The sequence below is a fragment of the Amblyraja radiata genome, chromosome 14, assembly GCF_010909765.2.
Source record: "Amblyraja radiata isolate CabotCenter1 chromosome 14, sAmbRad1.1.pri, whole genome shotgun sequence".
Lineage (NCBI taxonomy): Eukaryota > Metazoa > Chordata > Chondrichthyes > Rajiformes > Rajidae > Amblyraja > Amblyraja radiata.
In genome coordinates this window covers 14470529-14487780 of record NC_045969.1, presented here as the reverse complement: position 1 = coordinate 14487780, position 17252 = coordinate 14470529, and the positions used below count along the sequence as shown (strand labels likewise).

The 17252-nt window shown below is 38.8% G+C and overlaps 1 protein-coding gene across 1 annotated transcript in view; it reads left to right on the top strand.

Annotated features, from left to right (window-relative positions):
- The window catches only part of eva1c (eva-1 homolog C), a 78249-nt gene that overhangs the window by 35817 nt on the left and 25180 nt on the right, over nucleotides 1–17252 (top strand). Inside the window, exons 2-3 of the mRNA XM_033032587.1 lie at nucleotides 13825–14030; nucleotides 15438–15561. Of these exons, the coding sequence (XP_032888478.1) occupies nucleotides 13825–14030; nucleotides 15438–15561 (330 nt within the window). The remainder of the gene's footprint in view (nucleotides 1–13824; nucleotides 14031–15437; nucleotides 15562–17252) is intronic.

Below are 17252 nucleotides of genomic sequence, written 5' to 3'. Positions count from 1 at the left end.
AGATTAAACATTGGTGTCATGCCTTCTGTAGATTTGGAAACAAAAGGATTGTATTCACATTCTGTTCTTGTTCATGCCATGACAATTAAGTCTGCTTCAAAAGAAATGGTTTGAGTGGATATTACATTCCATCGCAATACTGCTGGAGCAAGACCGCAATAAATTTTTGCTAAAGCCCTGAATGCATTCTGTTTCATTGCTAAATTCAGAAAATAATTGCCTTCCACCCAATTCCTGCTCTGCAGGTTAAAGAGCATTAATGTAATATCACTGGTACTGGTCGTATCACTGGTGCAGTCTCACTATATTTTGTACTTCTGGATGTAGGGCGGCACAATGGTGCACGGTGGAGTTGCTGCCTTGCAGCACCAGAGACCTGGGTTTGATCCTGACAATGGGTGCTGTCTGTTTGGAGTTTATACATTCTCCCTGGGCCACGTGGGTTTTCTCTGGGTGCTCCTGTTTCGTTTCTCATTCCAAAGACGTGCAGGATTGTAAGTTAATTGGCTTCTGTAAATTATCCCTAGTGTGTAAGATGGAACTAGTGTACAGGTGATTGATGGTCAGCGCTGACTCGGTGGACGAAGGGCCTGTTTCCATGCTCTATCTCTAAACTAAACTAAAATATATCTAGCAGATAAATAGACCCATTTCCACAAAGTTGTTTTCCTTGCAGAGAAAACCATTTTGATGTATGGAGATAAGTCTTAATTTCATTTGATTAATGGTCTTTGAATAAAATTTATATTTTATGGTCAGTAGCAAATAAAATGGAAAGAAATCTCTGAAGATAGACACAAAACGCTGGAATAGCTCCGCGGAACAGACAGCATCTCTGGAGAAAAAGAATAGGTAATGTTTCGTGTCAAGACCCTTCTTCAGACTAACAGCATGGGGAATTGGAGGAGGAGATGCTACACCAGTCCATATAAGTTAGTGGAAGAATTGGGTGGAGGGCAGCTATTTTCTGACATGTGTGCAATGGTACAGTGGAGTGCACTCATGGCTTCAACAAAGTTTTATTGGGGTCCTGCTCCAGTGTTATTGTGGAGGAATATAAGGTGAGGGAGAAAGATTTAAAGAGGACTTGATGGACAAATCTTTCATACAGAGGGTGATGGAACAAGTTGCCAGAGAAGGTGATAGAGTTACAAGTAAAACATTGAAAATATATTTGGACAGAGAAGGACATTTATACATGGATAGGAATGATTTAGAGGGATATGGGCCAAACACGGCCAAATGTAAATAGTGGTAAAACATTAGAGTCAACTTGGTTGGCATGACCGATTTGGACCGATGGGCCTGCATCAATGCTGTATATCTCTATGAATCAATTTATGAAAGTGTAGCTAGATAATTACTCTCAATACTTATGGCACCTTTATGGCACATCAGGGATGTGTACCTTTGATATGTAGCATTACTAATGCCAAGTCCCTTTCCATCAGCTTCCCTAGCAATGACTAGAAACACAACTGAATTTGCTACTGTATGTAAATATATCAATGCATGCTCAATATTTGTGTTAACTTTTAGAGATTTAAAAACAAAATGCAACTTTTTAAACTTAATTTCAATGACAACTTGTGAGTTTTGGCACTTTTAGTTCTTGTGCACATTCATATCTCAGTTAAATTCCATTACCATGGAGCTCATTGGCTTTTATCTATATTCATCAGATTGCATTATTCATTATACACAATTCTTAATCTTAAAGCTTTTTTGTTCATTGACACCATAAAAACTACTCCCTGTCAGTGCAATTGTTACTGCATTATTCAATATTGCTAAGTGTTTGTGAGCTGTTTTGACTTTTAAAGGGTCTGCATAAATGGAAGAAAGATTTAAATTCTTACACCTGCAATGATATAAACTTACATGTGTCAGCTGCGCCTATTCAATATCTCCTAACACTCAAGGTTACCAAACCAGGTCTGGATGAATGGTAGTTAGTAAAAGTCTGCAAGTCTGAAGAGGGTCAGGCCATATGGTGATGGACAGTGAAGAGGTGAGGTTTGTGTCTTTGGGATATTTACATCAGGAGATCAGTCTGTGGTGAAGTTGAGTGATGAGGGTTTTATCATGATTGGGACATGGAGTCATGGGTAAGATAAAAAAGGGAGCAGCTAATGAATAAAACCAATGAACGCCTTCGTGAGCTAGCTATTAAAGTTTGATTGGGTCAAGACTGCCCAATAATAAACATGCCTTGAATCACTTGACCATTAAGCCATTATTTTTTTTAAGTAACATCCAGTCTGTCTTTCTTTGCTGTACTGTAAAGCAATTGAGCCATATGATAATTGCTGTATTTCATAATCCATAATAACATGGAATCTTGTTTACTTTGCATTCCTTAATATAATTCTAATTCAAAAATAAGTAGGAGTTGGTGCCAAAAATATAATTGTGAAAAACCACATTTGAAATATACGCCCATCTTTCTAATCAGAACAAAGGCTCAGTATATCGAAACAAGTACAAATACAATTCTGATCCAGACATGTCTTTACAATATTGTATATCACAAAAAGAAGACTGTTAGAAGAAGAAGAAGTCAAGACTCCTGTAGTAGAGAATTATCATCAGTAACTTGAAACTTGGTAAAAAATGTAGTGTGTTAGTGTGGTACTTATATTTTAATTGCCATTTAACCAATATCAGTTGTAAGATCTTCAAAGCACTAGCTGTTCTGAATTCGTATTCCTCTGGTCTTTTTTTAATCTCTTTGGTCGAAAGCTCAAAACTCGGTGACCATCAGTGAACTTGTTACCACAGAGAAATCTCTGCAATGGAGAAAGATATGCAGTGAAGCAAAGAGATGCGGGAGACAGCAGTTTCCATCACAACCGATAGAGGATCATGGAATATACAATAGGTTCCAGGCGATCTTTCAACAAAAGGCCAGTCATGGTGCATTCCCGAGCCATACACCTCAGCACTGAGCAGATACACAACTCGCTCCAGCCACTCAACATCACCACTCACAAGCAGCCTCTCCCACATTGACTGATCCACATCGAGCAATTAATTGCTAGATTCACACTGGGTTTCCATTACAGCTCAGGTAGGGCAGTGGTTCATGGCAGCTTTCCGCACAACAGCCTGAATAGATATCTTTGAAAATTGCTGATGTGGGGAAGGTCAATGTTCAGATGGAGAGCCGTCAGTCCACAACAAGTCAGCACTCTGAAGGGTAGTGTATGGGGTGCCAGTGTACTGAGAAATCTGCCACCTGACTACTATCAATTTGGGGGAAAGGGGAGCAAATTAAAGTTTAAAGGCTGATCATCTGTATTTCATTATTTCAATTGTATGATTTTATGCCTACATTTTATGTTGTAAATTGATTATTTACATTTAGGATTCTGGTATTGCAACAGGGAATTTTCAGGGTAGCTTCCAGAGTGATTGTGAGCCAGGAGAAAAATGGTGCAAAGGTATCCTTGTCGATTGTTGAATGGGAAGCCTTGGGGTACAAGCATAAATTTTCTCAAAAGTGGCCACATGGATAGATAGAGTGATGGAGAGGGCATATGACATGCTTGCTTTCATCAGCTGAGCCACTAAGTACAAGAGTTGGGATGTCCAGTTACAGTTGTGCAAAATGTTGCTGAGACCGTACTTGGAGCATAGTGTGCAGTTGTGTTTGTCACACCCCAGGAATCATGTGATTAAGATGTAGAGAGTGCAGGAAATATTCACAAGGATACAGATATGAAAGGTTTAGAGGGATATGGATAGGAAAGATTGAGAGGGATATGGTGGATTAATGTAGATGGGTCATTTTAGTCAGCATGGGCAGGTTGGGCTAAAGGATCTGTTTCCATGCTTTGACTTTATTACATTGCCTGGTTTGGAGGACTTTGGATAAGGATAAATTGGAGCCATTTGTCCTGGCGTAAAGGAGGATGAGAGATAACATAGAAAATTTAATTATGAGAGGCTTGGATAGGTTTGTTGGTTAGAATCTCGAATGAGCTGCCAGATGAGGCGGTAGTGGCAGGAATAAGAGGCGTTTGGACTGGTACTTAAATGAGCAGGTATATAGTTGACAGATCACCTGGAATCTATTGAATGAGTGATATAGAATTAATGTGGGCAGGAAAGCAAGGTTGTATAGATAAGCATGATAGTTAGTATAGATGGACTGGGCTGAAAAGCCTGTTTCTATACTGTTCAGTTCTACGACTAGAACATTAAAAACTTTTTGTAATTTTACACCAATTTCTTTTATGCTTTTCTCCATGAGAAAGGAAATGTGTAATAATGCACGATATATTGAATATCTGTGTCTGCAGATTTCCTGTCTGCTATTTGACGCCCCGCATTCACACATCCAGTGCCAGTGTTTTTGTTATAAATTCTTACATCTGCATTAATAATATCGAACTGTAAATAAGTCCTGTAACTGAATCACCTTGCGGGACTGCTCGGAGTCGCATATATGAATATTGTTAGAGAGTGGTTTTGAAAATGTTTAAATAATTGTCGATCCTTTCATTTTCTGTTGAAGTGAGTGCTGCTCTTAACTTAGGCTACATTTTCTCTCTCAGATATTTGGCTTTTTCCAGCTTGGTTCTAAAATTTTTATATAAAATCTGGTTCCATTGCTAGGATTCTCAGCACTTTGAAAACAAATTGACTGCATTTCAACAAATGTTTTTATATCTTTTTATTTTTCTTAAAATATATGCTTTGAAACAGGATTTGACTATCCCTATTGCCTCAGGCTTTCCCTGGCATGCTGTGTGTACACTCGTGGTGCAGCCACTACAATGATATTTTAGCTCTCTTCTATTTTTCCTAGCCATTGGTTATGCTTGAAGGTCACCTTGGCAGATACTGTATGTGTACTCTCTTTTGCTCTTTTATTTGCTAAGAGATATCGATGGGGCTATTGGCATGTTGCCAGATGCTGTTGAACTAACCTAACGAAATAACATACTCTCGGCCACAAGTGCTAGGCACTCTCAATGTTACTCCTTTCTTGGTCCCAGATCCTGGTCGACTGCTGCCTGTTCTTGACCTTCCAGCTTTTAATTCTGTAAGTTTAATGGAGAAACGGCAACGCAATACAAATGTAGGGTCATTTATGTAGCCACTTGGGTATCCGAGGATGGCAGTTTAGGCTGTTTATATTATCCAAACAACAAATGAATTCAATAAGGGTTTCGGCCCGAAACGTCGCCTATTTCCTTCGCTCCATAGATGCTGCTGCACCCGCTGAGTTTCTCCAGCAATTTTGTGTACCTTCGATTTTCCAGCATCTGCAGTTCCTTCTTGAACTCAATATTATTGGTGATGGGAAATTGTGATGATAAATTAAATGTAATTTATTTACCATTCTGAAGTAATTAACAAGAAGTTTGCTTCAAACCAGCCAAGGTGATCTGAGAAAGACTACGGAAAAGATGTATAAGAATTTTAATGTATCCTCTTTTTGGACCAGAACTACAAAAGCACATAACCATACACAGCTTAATGATTGGGAATGGGTGCTATTGGCCATGTTTGCCATTGTGCTGTTCCCTGCACATCCACAAGATTATGGGAAGTTTCTCACATCTTATGCTCTTTGTCGAAGGTCTGTATAAATAATTTAAACAGCAGGCTTTTGAATGTTACACCACATAATTAAGCAGCTTTTATGGTCTGCATCAAGATAAATAAGTTGCAATGGAGATGAACTAGTTAAGTGATTGGCATGAAGATGGTAGATAGCATATAAGATGAAGATATATAAAAATGCACCCATGAATAGGAAGAATGAAACAGTTGAATATTATTTGACACAAGTGCGGCATGGTGGCACGGCGATAGAGCTGCTGCCTTATGCCCCTGTCCCACTTAAGAAACCTGAATGGAAACCTCTGGAGACTTTGCGCCCCACCCAAGGTTTCGTGCAGTTCCCGGAGGTTTTTGTCAGTCTCCCTAACTGCTTCCACTACCTGCAACCTCCGGCAACCACCTGCAACCTCCGGTGCACGAAGGAATAAAGAGGGCAAAATTAATTATTAGTCCATATTACTAATGTGTAAGTAAGAAACATTGAACAGTTTACAAAATAAATAGGAGCAGAAGTAAGGCATTCAGTCTTACACACTTGCTCATCCATTTGAAATTCAATACAGTTTTCCAGCTATCTTCCCGTATCTCTTGATCCATCTGGTCTGTAGAAAATAAGTGAGGATGACTTGTGGCACTAATAAGGTGGATTAGGATTGACTACTTGTGGAATACTGTGAAATTAAAATAGAAAATGCTGGAAAAGCTCACTACAACAAACAGCATCAATGGAAAAATAATCAGAATCCATGGCCCTTTGTGTGGCAAGGAACTGTAAATGCTGGTTTACACCAAAGATAAACACAAAATACTGGAGTAACTCAGCGGGACAGGCAGCATCTCTGGAGAGAAGGAATGGGTGACATTTCAAGTCGAGACCCTTATTTACACCCTTATTCTGAAGAAGGGTCTTGACCTGAAACGTCACCCATTTCTTCTCTCCAAAGTTGTTGCCTGTCTATGACCTTTTCATTGGTTCTGAAATATTGTGCACAGTTTGTAAGGAATGATACCCATGCCTAGATTTGATGGAACAGTCTATACCAGATTAACTCCCATACCATAATGGTGACAACATTTCGGTAAGTATTTAATTGCATAAGTTTGTAGTGTGTATTATATATGTCAATCCTTTTTTAATGAAAGATATGTCCAATGAGAAGTGATGGAGTAGAATAAGGCTATATTCTTTTGAGTTTAGAGGACTGAGTTGTGATGGGACAAAATAGGATGGTCTCCAACTAGAGAGACCAATCTCAAGATAGTATGTCAGCAGTTGGAATATTAATATTTTAAATATGAAAAATAGAAATACCATGCTCTCTCTATGGTTGATATTTGAACGTTGAAATGTTCTACTCCCGAGGGATAAGGATGTTTAGTCATTAAGTGTATTCAATATTGAAACTGCTAGATTTTTAGACATTTAGGAAATCAAAGAATAAATGAAAGTTGGACAAGAAAATAAAATTGATGTAAGCATTTAAACATCACTATTGAATGGCAGAGTATGCATGAGGAGAATGTACCCTGCTGTTGTGTTTATATTTTCTTAAATTACAGTTGAAACGAGACATGTTGGCTTGGCCAAAAACCAAGTCATTTCTTATTCTTATTTGAGTATGCTGCAAACTGGAATCAGATTTCTACAGATTCAAAAATTATATTGAATGCATGTGCAGCAACAAGTTCATGACTGGTTGCAACAAATGGACCCTTGAATCTTATAATTATATAATTTTGTTTGATTTATTTTATTTCAATCCGGAAATAGTTTTCTCCCAATTCAGTGTTCAAAACCTGGCATCTTCAGATTGAGGTCATGTAGTATTTCAGATTTTGGCAGTATTACAGTAATATATACATTTTAAAAAATATATATATTTGGTGTACTTAACAAATATTCTTTCTGTTAACCTTTTCCAAAGTGAGGTTAGGCCTTTCAGATTGGCAAAGTCAGAGATGCTACAGCTTTTTGAACTTGAAGAAATGTTCAGATCTCAAAGAGCACAACCTTTGGCTTCAGGCCTGTATCTGTAATTCAATCAGCACCCTACTTAATGTCAATGTAAGAACATTGAATTGTACTTAAAGAATACGATTTGTTTATGGATTTTCTCAGCCCAATTTTACAACACATACACTCTGGAAAAATTCCAAGTATTAAATCACATTTATTCCCAGCTTTGTGATTATAGCTAGCTGACGTGTGTGTGTCAGCAAAATGCTATATTAATGACAATGAAAGGAAATCTTTGGCACAATTCTAGTCATTTGGCCACAATGTCTTGCTGCACTGTGAATGCAATTTTATTATTGCAATACAACTAGCTATATTATAGAGAAGGTAGATATATTCAAAGCTAGAAGTGTCAACTTTTTTGCCCTTTGCAAATAAACATACTACTATTCCTGGCTTTTGACCATGTCTCAGTAAATCTTGTGAAAGTAACTGAAGTTGTGTTTAATAATAGGGTCCTCAGAACTCATCCACTTGCTGCCATTTTGTGAGCTATCAGCACGTATACAAGGCTGATAAAAACCTTTTCTCCTAGGGCAATCACAGCATGAATGACTGAAAACGTCACATATGCATACTCTCTAGAAATACTGCCTGATCTGCTGAGTTACTCCAGCATTTTGAGTCCTTTTTTTGTAAACATCTGCTGTTCCTTGTGTCTATCATCAATCATCAGATCTTTGAACTGCACAAAGAATGGTTTTGCTGCCTCAATATATCTGATGGATTTTTGTGATTAAACCCATAAAGATCTGCCCACATAGGCGCAATCTGCAATAATTTGTTGTACTATTGAGACACAAATATGGAGTTACAGAGCAAGCAGACTTTTTGCCATCCTGAAATAAGGACAAAAGTAGAACAAAAGGCAGAAGTATAAAACACATTGTATTAGTTTTCAGACAAGCTATCCCATGAGAGAGGAGAAACCAGCATGCAGGATGGTTAATATTGTGGGCTGACAAACTGCAAACCATGCCATGAACAAATTGTTTCAAATGGGTTGATGAAATAATCAAAATATTTTCAACAAGGAAGTTTCTCGCCATCTGCCTTAGATATTCAATGAGATTACCCGTGCTGAACTGCCAAAGGCCCAAAGTCTCTACTGATCAGAATGTAGAGGTACCAAATGTCGTGAATAAACAAGTTCTTTATTCAAGCATTATAGGTTAGATATACATGCACGTTTAGTCCTCCAACACAAAAGTCATTGTTGTGGAGGCTGTTGCCTCGTGGGCTCGAGCTGAGCTCCTGCTGAGTGGCAGGACACTCACGCAAAGAGAGAGGAAGAGCAAGAGAGAGGGAAGGTTGACCCGGGGTTCGTTATATACTAGAGCACACCCCTATACCCCGTGACAACTCCTTCCTGCCATTGCCCAATCACGTGACCCTACCCCCGACTGCCAAGGGTTCGCATAGCAAGTGGCCTAACCACTGGGTGCCGCCACAAGAAGCTCAAATGGGCTAGTTGCATAAATACTGCAGCTACAGAGCAAGTTTGGTATCTTGTAGCAAGTGACTCAACTCTCAATCCAGTAAACCTTTTCCACTGTCTACAAGACATAAGCCAGAGGTGGAATACCCTGCACTTGCATGCATGAATGCAGCTCCATTAATATTATTAAAGCTTGATGCTATCCAGTGTAGGGCGGCTTACTTGATTGGCATCTTATCCACCACTCTAAACATTAAATCCCTTCATCACCAGGGCAGCACGACTGCATTGTGCACTATCAACAAAATATAGTGCAGTTATTTGCCTGTGCTACTCTGTTAGCATCTCTCTTATCCTTGACCTCTACTGCCATGAAGGATATGAGTAATAGTTACATGGGAATCCCAGCATCTGCAATTTCTCTACTAAGTTGCACACCATGCTGACTTTAGAAACATATCACCATTCTTTCATTGACAATAGACAATAAGTGCAGGAGTAGGCCATTTGGCCCTTCGAGCCAGCAGTACCATTCAATGTGATCATGGCTGATCATTCCCAATCAGTACCCCGTTTCTGACTTCTCCCAAATCCCCTGACTCCGCTATTTTTAAGAGCACTATCCAGCTTTCTCTTGAAAGCATCCAGAGAACCTGCCCCCACCGCCCTCTGAGGCGGAGAATTCCACAGACTCACCACTCTCTGAGAAAAAATGTTTCCTCGTCTCCGTTCTAAATGGCTTACTCCTTATTCTTAAACTGTGGCCCCTGGTTCTGGACTCCCCCAACATCGGGAACATGTTTCCTACCTCTAGTGTGTCCAAGCCCTTAACAATCTTATATGTTTCAATAAGATTCCCTCTCATCCTTCTAAACTCCAGAGTGTACAAGCCCAGCTGCTCCATTCTCTCAGCATATGATAGTCCCGCACTCCCTCAATAGCAAGAATGTCCTTCCTCAAATTAGGGGACCAAAACTGCACACAATACTCCAGGTGTGGTCTCACTAGGGCCTTGTACAACTGCAGAAGGACCTCTTTGCTGGTAGCTTTATTTGTAGAACTTTCCTCTCCTACAATATTATGGGAAGAGCTTCACAAGAATGAGAGGATCAGCTTGAGGGGACTTTGGTATGGACAATAAATGCTAATCTAAAACTATTATTAAAAACATGTTGTCAAACAATATTTTCTCCCTAGTGTGTTGCTTGTGGTCTTTGCCTGTTCATGTGCTGTTTGTCCAGTGGCTCATCCTTGGAATAGAGGGGGTAGCCCAACTGCTGAAAGAAAGATCAGTCGAGATTTTACTGATCTGTTTACATCAAAATCATTGGCTGAATATTGCATTTCATTCTTCTTCAGTATTACTTCTGCTGTTACTAGTCACAGCAAAACATTTTAGCAACAGAAATTTGATTTTGTTCTTATGGTGAGTATACTGAGGTACTAATTTTATCTTATAGATGATGGTGAAGTAGCAATCGTTCTTCTTATCAACCATCTTAAATGTGTTCCCCTTATTTTAATCAACGTGCATTTTTGGATTTCTCTTTCCTTAACTTTCTTTGATCATGATCTATTGTGATATAATCTATGCTTCAATAGATATGTACTCTGTGTAACAGACAGATCAGAACTATTTGTTTGAACCAGTGGAATACACATGATTATCATCAGCTATAGTTTGCTTAACTTTGTGGAACTACAAATGTTAGGTTTTCATTGTTACAGTTTTATCAGTATTATTTTTGCGTGGAGATAAATAATCATGAAAGAGAAACACAGTGGAGCAATGGAATTTCTTTTTTGAAAGCAGGCTGTAGTGGAAAAAAGCAGGAGACTGTTATCTGAAATGAAATACCAAACATTCCTGATGCATGATGAGAACATTCTAAATTGAGCTAGTAAATATGTGTTAACCAACATATAACGTTTTAATGTGTAGGAAGAAACTGCAGGTGCTGGTTTAAACTGAAGATAGACACAAAAAGCTGGAATAACTCTGCAGGTCAGGCAGTATCTCTGGAGAAAATGAATAGGTGATATTTCGGGACGAGACCCTTCTTCAGACTGAGAGTTGAGAGAAAGGGAAATGTGAGATATAGAAAGTACATAGGACAAATGAATGAAAGATATGCAAAAAGCAACGATGATCACGGAAAGGTGGAGTCCACAATGGTCCATTGCTGGCTGTGGGGTCGGTGATAAAGAGTTATACAGACAGTGAAACTCAACGGGACAACAATGAAACTAGTACGACGATTAGGGTGGGGGCAGAACCAAGAGAGAGGGCTGCAAGGGTTATTTGAAAGTAGAGAAATCAATATTCATACCACTGGGTTGTAAGATGCCCAAGTTTTAATCTTGGAGAGAAATTTCAAAACTATCATCATCAGTTAAATTTTGGGCTTCACAAAGGGATTCCTCTGGAACTTAACGATTACATCAGTTAAGATAGCAATCATTATTTGCTGAATCTGTTATCTACTACATTTGAATTTAGATTTTTGCTGCTTGCATCTTCCAAATGTATGATAGACTGGCATTTCAGGATAGCAAATAAAAACATAGATAGATGACGTTTTGGGTCAGGACCCTCCTTCTTTCTCCTTGGAATGCTGCCTGACCACTGAGTTACTCCAGCACTTGTGCCTATCTTTGGTATAATCCATCATCTGCAGTTCTTTTCTATTCAATCATATAACCTGTCATGTTCTCATGGGAAAGATGAAGATTATGTGATAATAGGATAGTTTTTGATTTCTAAAGGATTAGATAAAGGTATTGCAACTTATCCATAACACTAAAATACAAAGGTACAACATATGTGTGAAGGGGGTTAATCCAAACTATACTGTGAAACTTTAGTGTGTGGGTAGTGGAGGAATGGGAATACAAGATAATCAAGATAATTATCCAATTTCACTGTCTGAGGAAACAATCCAAATTTCACTTGTTTCTTAACCGAAGTCCCTTTAGTCTATCATTATTTGAATACGTTTCTTCAGAGATCGATGTTTGTACATGTACATTTAAAAATGACACCCTTTAATTAGTATTGCCTCACCTTATCTTTCCAAAGCTTATTAGTTTTGCAATAATTACCAGCAATCCTTGGTATTACTGGTTTGCTTTGCCAAGAGTACAAGAGAGGTCTTGCTCCAATTATACAGGTCCCTGATGAAACTGCATTTGGAAAATTGTGTACAGATTTGGTTGCACAACCAAGTTGGAATATACTTCCAATGAAGAGATTTCACCTAAGATTCACCAAATTAATTCCTGAAATTGTGAATTTGTAATGTGAGGAAGGATTAAGCACATTACGTGTATACTTCCTAATATTTAGAAGAATGAGATGTGATTTCATTCAAATGTACTTCGTTCTTATAGGGCTTGTCAGAGTAAATGTAGAGTTGATATTTACCGTGACTGTGGGCAAAAACCTGGAGTCACAGTCTAAAAGTAGGGAACAGGCTTTCAGAATTTTAGTCCAAATTCTCTATACGAGGCGCTTCAGTTGTCGAGTTTATTCAAAGCAAAATTCAACAACATTTTAAATATTAAGCAAATCAAGGGATATAGGTTTGGTGCAGAGTTGCCATTGAAGGATTGAGAAAGTGAGGTGATGAATTGTCTTTCTAGTTTGTGTTTCTAATGTTCTTACTGAGAGCATTGATTATATGTTAGCATGTAGTGAGCAGGCTTTCTGCTATATTGAAACAAACATTCTTAGCTACATCAACATTGTAGGAGTTACTATTTATTCTAAGGCCTTGACATCAATTAAATACTTTTTTTGTTTTATGGTGATTCCCAAGGTGTCAAGGTAATCAAAGAATATCTAGCTCTTAGCTCCAAGACCAAATATAAGATTTGATTTCGTGGCAAAAGTTAGCAGATGGAGAACAATGAAATGATGGGGGGAAAGTACTGTAGATGATAACACCAGCTGCTCTACTCTTAGTTTCCTGAACCTCCAGAGAGTGGTGAACACTGTCCATTCATCACTTCATTCCTTTCAGCCCATCTTCATAGTTGTTTACATCGGAAAGCTGGAAGTGTTGTTAAGGATGCCTGCCACCCTGACCATTCCCTTTTCCATCTTCTACCTTTGGGAGAAGATACAGAAGCCAGACAGTCCAGGCAACTGAACCATTCTATCAACAACTAGAGAGTGGGCCAGTGCTACTATCTACCTCATCAGAGACCCTCAGACTATCTTTAATCAGACTTTACTGGACTTCAACTTGCAGTTATTGTTATTCCCTTTATCCCATGTCTGTACACTGTGGATGGCTCGATTGTAATTATGTATTTCTGCTGACTGGTTAGCATGCAACAAATGAAACTAAACTCAACTAACCTACTAAAGTCCAGACTGAAGAACAGCTTCCTCCCCACTGCTATCAAATTCCTGAACCAATCACCCTTTTCACACAGCCTTCCTAGAGAGGTCTTTCTGTTATGTTTACCTCCTTTGGTTATTCTGTTATTGGACTTTAGTAATTTTTTTAATACCTAAATCGGATTGCACAACCATCGATACACCATTCTGCTGCTTTTGTCATTGTATTTATTGTATCTTTCATAACTGTTTGTACGCTATTTACTCTGTGAACTTCACGTGAAGAAGGAATTTCATTACATCCTGGTGTATATGACAATTAACTAATCTGAATCTGGTCTACCAATGATATTGCAACAGTTGTGTTACACTAAGCTAAGACTTACAATTCTTACTAAAATATGTTATTTTTAAGTAATTCCAACATTGTTCTTTTTTTTTCTCTTATAGATTACTTATCTAAAGTTTTACGTAGCCATACGGAGCAAGCTTGTGATGGCAGTCACCTAAACCTACATTGTCCTCGAGATACAACATTAAGTATACAGTCAGCATTTTATGGACGTAAGGTGCCAAGTTCCCTTTCGTGTCCAAGCTTAAATCCTGGAAACACTGTTGAAGAAAATCTAAATTGCACAGCACCTACCACTTTACAGGTAGGACATGAAATTATTAGATATGCATTACTGATTTTATAATGTTACACAAAAATATCAGTAAGAGGCACAAATATATTTACACAATTTTATGTTTAAAATTATATTTTTAGGTAATACACTTTGAATCAAGTTGTTTCTATTGTGAATAGATATCCATTTGAATCAGTGAGCTTTTTGCAGTGGTTTATACTGTTTGGCCATGGACTACCCAATCCAAGATTCAAGGTTAGAAACTCGCCATGTAAAAGCACATCATGAATCAACATTGGAGGGCTCTGCAAGACCTTGGTCATAACCTCAGCAGAATAATATTCCAGCACAGATGGTGTGCCATGTATGATTTATGTTAGAATCATGAACCCAGGTGTTATTTGTGTGATCGCATATAAGATGCATATGAGGGCCAGACTCTCACGACAAGCTAACGTTTTTATTGATAATCTCCTTTGGTGGTTTTAATGTTTCTTCAACTAGAGGAGCTGGTTTGGAATCAGATTTGCCCTCAAGTGGGTAATGAGTGCTAGCGCCATGTGACTCTATTACCTGTTGTACTATAATGGTATTAGAGGTGAGTACCCAAGTGAAAGTTTGTACTAGTCCAGAAAACCTGGATAAACTGTAAATGTGTAAACCAATTGGGATTCTTTGGAACGATGGAAGTCAAATATGGACACTCTTTGGATTTGGACTATTCACATTCATGGAGGAAAAATTGAGATATAGTATGAGGAGAAAGAGAGGCTAGCAGATCAAGACCGAACCACAGAGTCATACAGCACTGAAAGAGGCCCTTCGGCCCAAAGCCCACGCAGACCAAGATGCCCCATCTACTCTAGTACTATCTGCCTGCGTTTGGCTGTTATCCCTCCAAATTTTTCCTATCGATTTACCTGTCCCAATGTATTTTAAATCCCTGCCCTGTACCGCAATAACTTTAAAATTGAGATAAAAAATAAAGCTACTTAGAAAAAAATGGATGATATATGTAAACCTTTAGGAATCTAAATGGCCTGAAGCATCATGAGATTATCATGGACCAATGATGGGATTACAGGGTCATTTATGTACCTGATCTTGCTGAATGAAGTGGGTTGCCAGCTGCACAGCAAGTCTAATTCTAGATCTAATTATCAAAAGGCTGCTCATAGTCAAAGTGACGTTTAATCATCTTGATCATTGTTGCCAAAATAGAACCACGAGTATATTGCATAACTCTTTCTTGATTATGCTATGATTTAGAGACTTTCTTCTTGTTCATTATAAATTTTAACATAGTACTTAATGCTCTTTTATTGTGAAAACACGTTAGATCATATATTCAATCTAAAAGTAATGCATGGGTCTGTACTTGCAGATAATACCTTTTATTCCTGAAACATGTCTTCTTGCTTTCATTGCTGTCAGAAAATACTGGATGAATGCCAGGACCAACAATCTTGCCAACTCCTAGTCAATAGAAAGGTTTTTGGACTTGACCCGTGTCCAGGCACCAGCAAATACCTCCTTGTCTCCTACAAATGCAAGCCCAGTAAGTAATACTTTCACAGTTAATGAGCACCCATTCTCTCATTAGACCTTTCAATTCATGTTTAAGAGTGTGAACTGTGTATTATGGTGAGTACCCAAGTGAAAGTATCCAAGATAAACTGTTTAACATGTGATAGTAATTAATTGAAAAGCTTGTATTATTTATAGCTAATTTGTGGTAATCTGTTTATTTTGACTTTGTCCTTTGAACAATCCCCTAATTCAAATTAAAAAAGAATTAGTACCTATCAAGTTCCTGCTGCATTTTTTGACAACCATCTTTGCTATCTACAATACCACCCACTTTAGTATGAGCACCAAGTGTTTAACGGAACTATGTTTCTATTTTAATTTGTTCTTTTAAATTGTGTTTTTTTTTAATGTGGCATAGTGGTGCAGCTGGTTGAGCTGTTGCTTCACAGCACCAGTGATCCAGGTTTGATCTTGACCTCAGGTGTTGTCTATGTGGAGTTTCCAGGGGTGGAAATCACTATCAAACCCTGGGGGGGGGACACATTTTGGGGGGCATAATTTCTTGGTGGCCGCGCGCACGCGCGCGCACACACACACGCGAGGCTTCGGCCGTGGGCCCTGTGGACGGTAACATCTTGAGCTGACCTGGTTGGTGACCGACTCTGAACTCCAGAAGCAGCAGCTTCCTCCGCCCCGAATCGTGGGGTTTGAATCGCCCGTTTGCGGGTCTTTCATTACCCGGCACAGCTTAAAATCGGCCGGCGGGGACTTCAACTTCGGGAGCCTCGATCGCCTCGACGCAGCAGTTTGATTTTAAGCCGCGCTGGGCGATAAAAGGCCCAGCAAACGGGTCGATTCAGCCCTTAGAAAGCGTCTGATACCAGCTTGAATCTTTCAAAAGCTACAATGACACTTCAACAAATAAAACTGAAGCAAATAAAGGCAAACAGAAGAACCAACTTTGGAGGGGGGAGAGAGAGAGAGATGGGTAAAACATACTAAAAATTAGCGTGAGTGACCGTGAATGTGGGACTTACCTGCAAGCCAGCCAGGAAACCCGTTCGACCGGAGCCCTTAATGACATGACCCGTTTAAATCCGATACCTGTTTAAATCTTTCCCATCCACCAATACATCCAATTAGATCAAATGGTAACTGTACCCACATCAGATAGCTTTAAGAAATTCTCTGTGAATACCTTCAGTAATACTTGAAGGTCAAAACACAATTGGTGACACATCGTGTTAATATGATGTTAATAGAGACATTTAACAAGCGCTTAACAGTCGACACCTCCACTGCCTCGCGGAGAGCGGAGATTTTAATAGAATTTTTTTCACCGAAAATCAAAATCCCCCACCTCTCAAAACATGTGTGTCCCCCCCCGGGATTTCTGCGCATGGGAGTTTGCATGTATTTTCCTTGTGACCGCGTGGGTTTTCTCCGGGGTCTCTAGTTTCCTCCCTCATTCTAAAGATATGCGGATTTAGCATCTGTAAATTGCCCCTAGTGTGTAAGGAGCAGATGAGAAAGTATAATAATGTGGAACTAGTGTGACTTGGTGGGCAGAGGGCCTCTTTCTGTGCTGTTTCTATAACTAAACTTAATCATATATTTTACCACATTGAGAACAATAGGGTTAATTTATTGATTCATTATCTAATGGGATATCTATCCAAGAAAAAGCAAAGGGTAGAAACTTGGCACTTCAGTTTAATA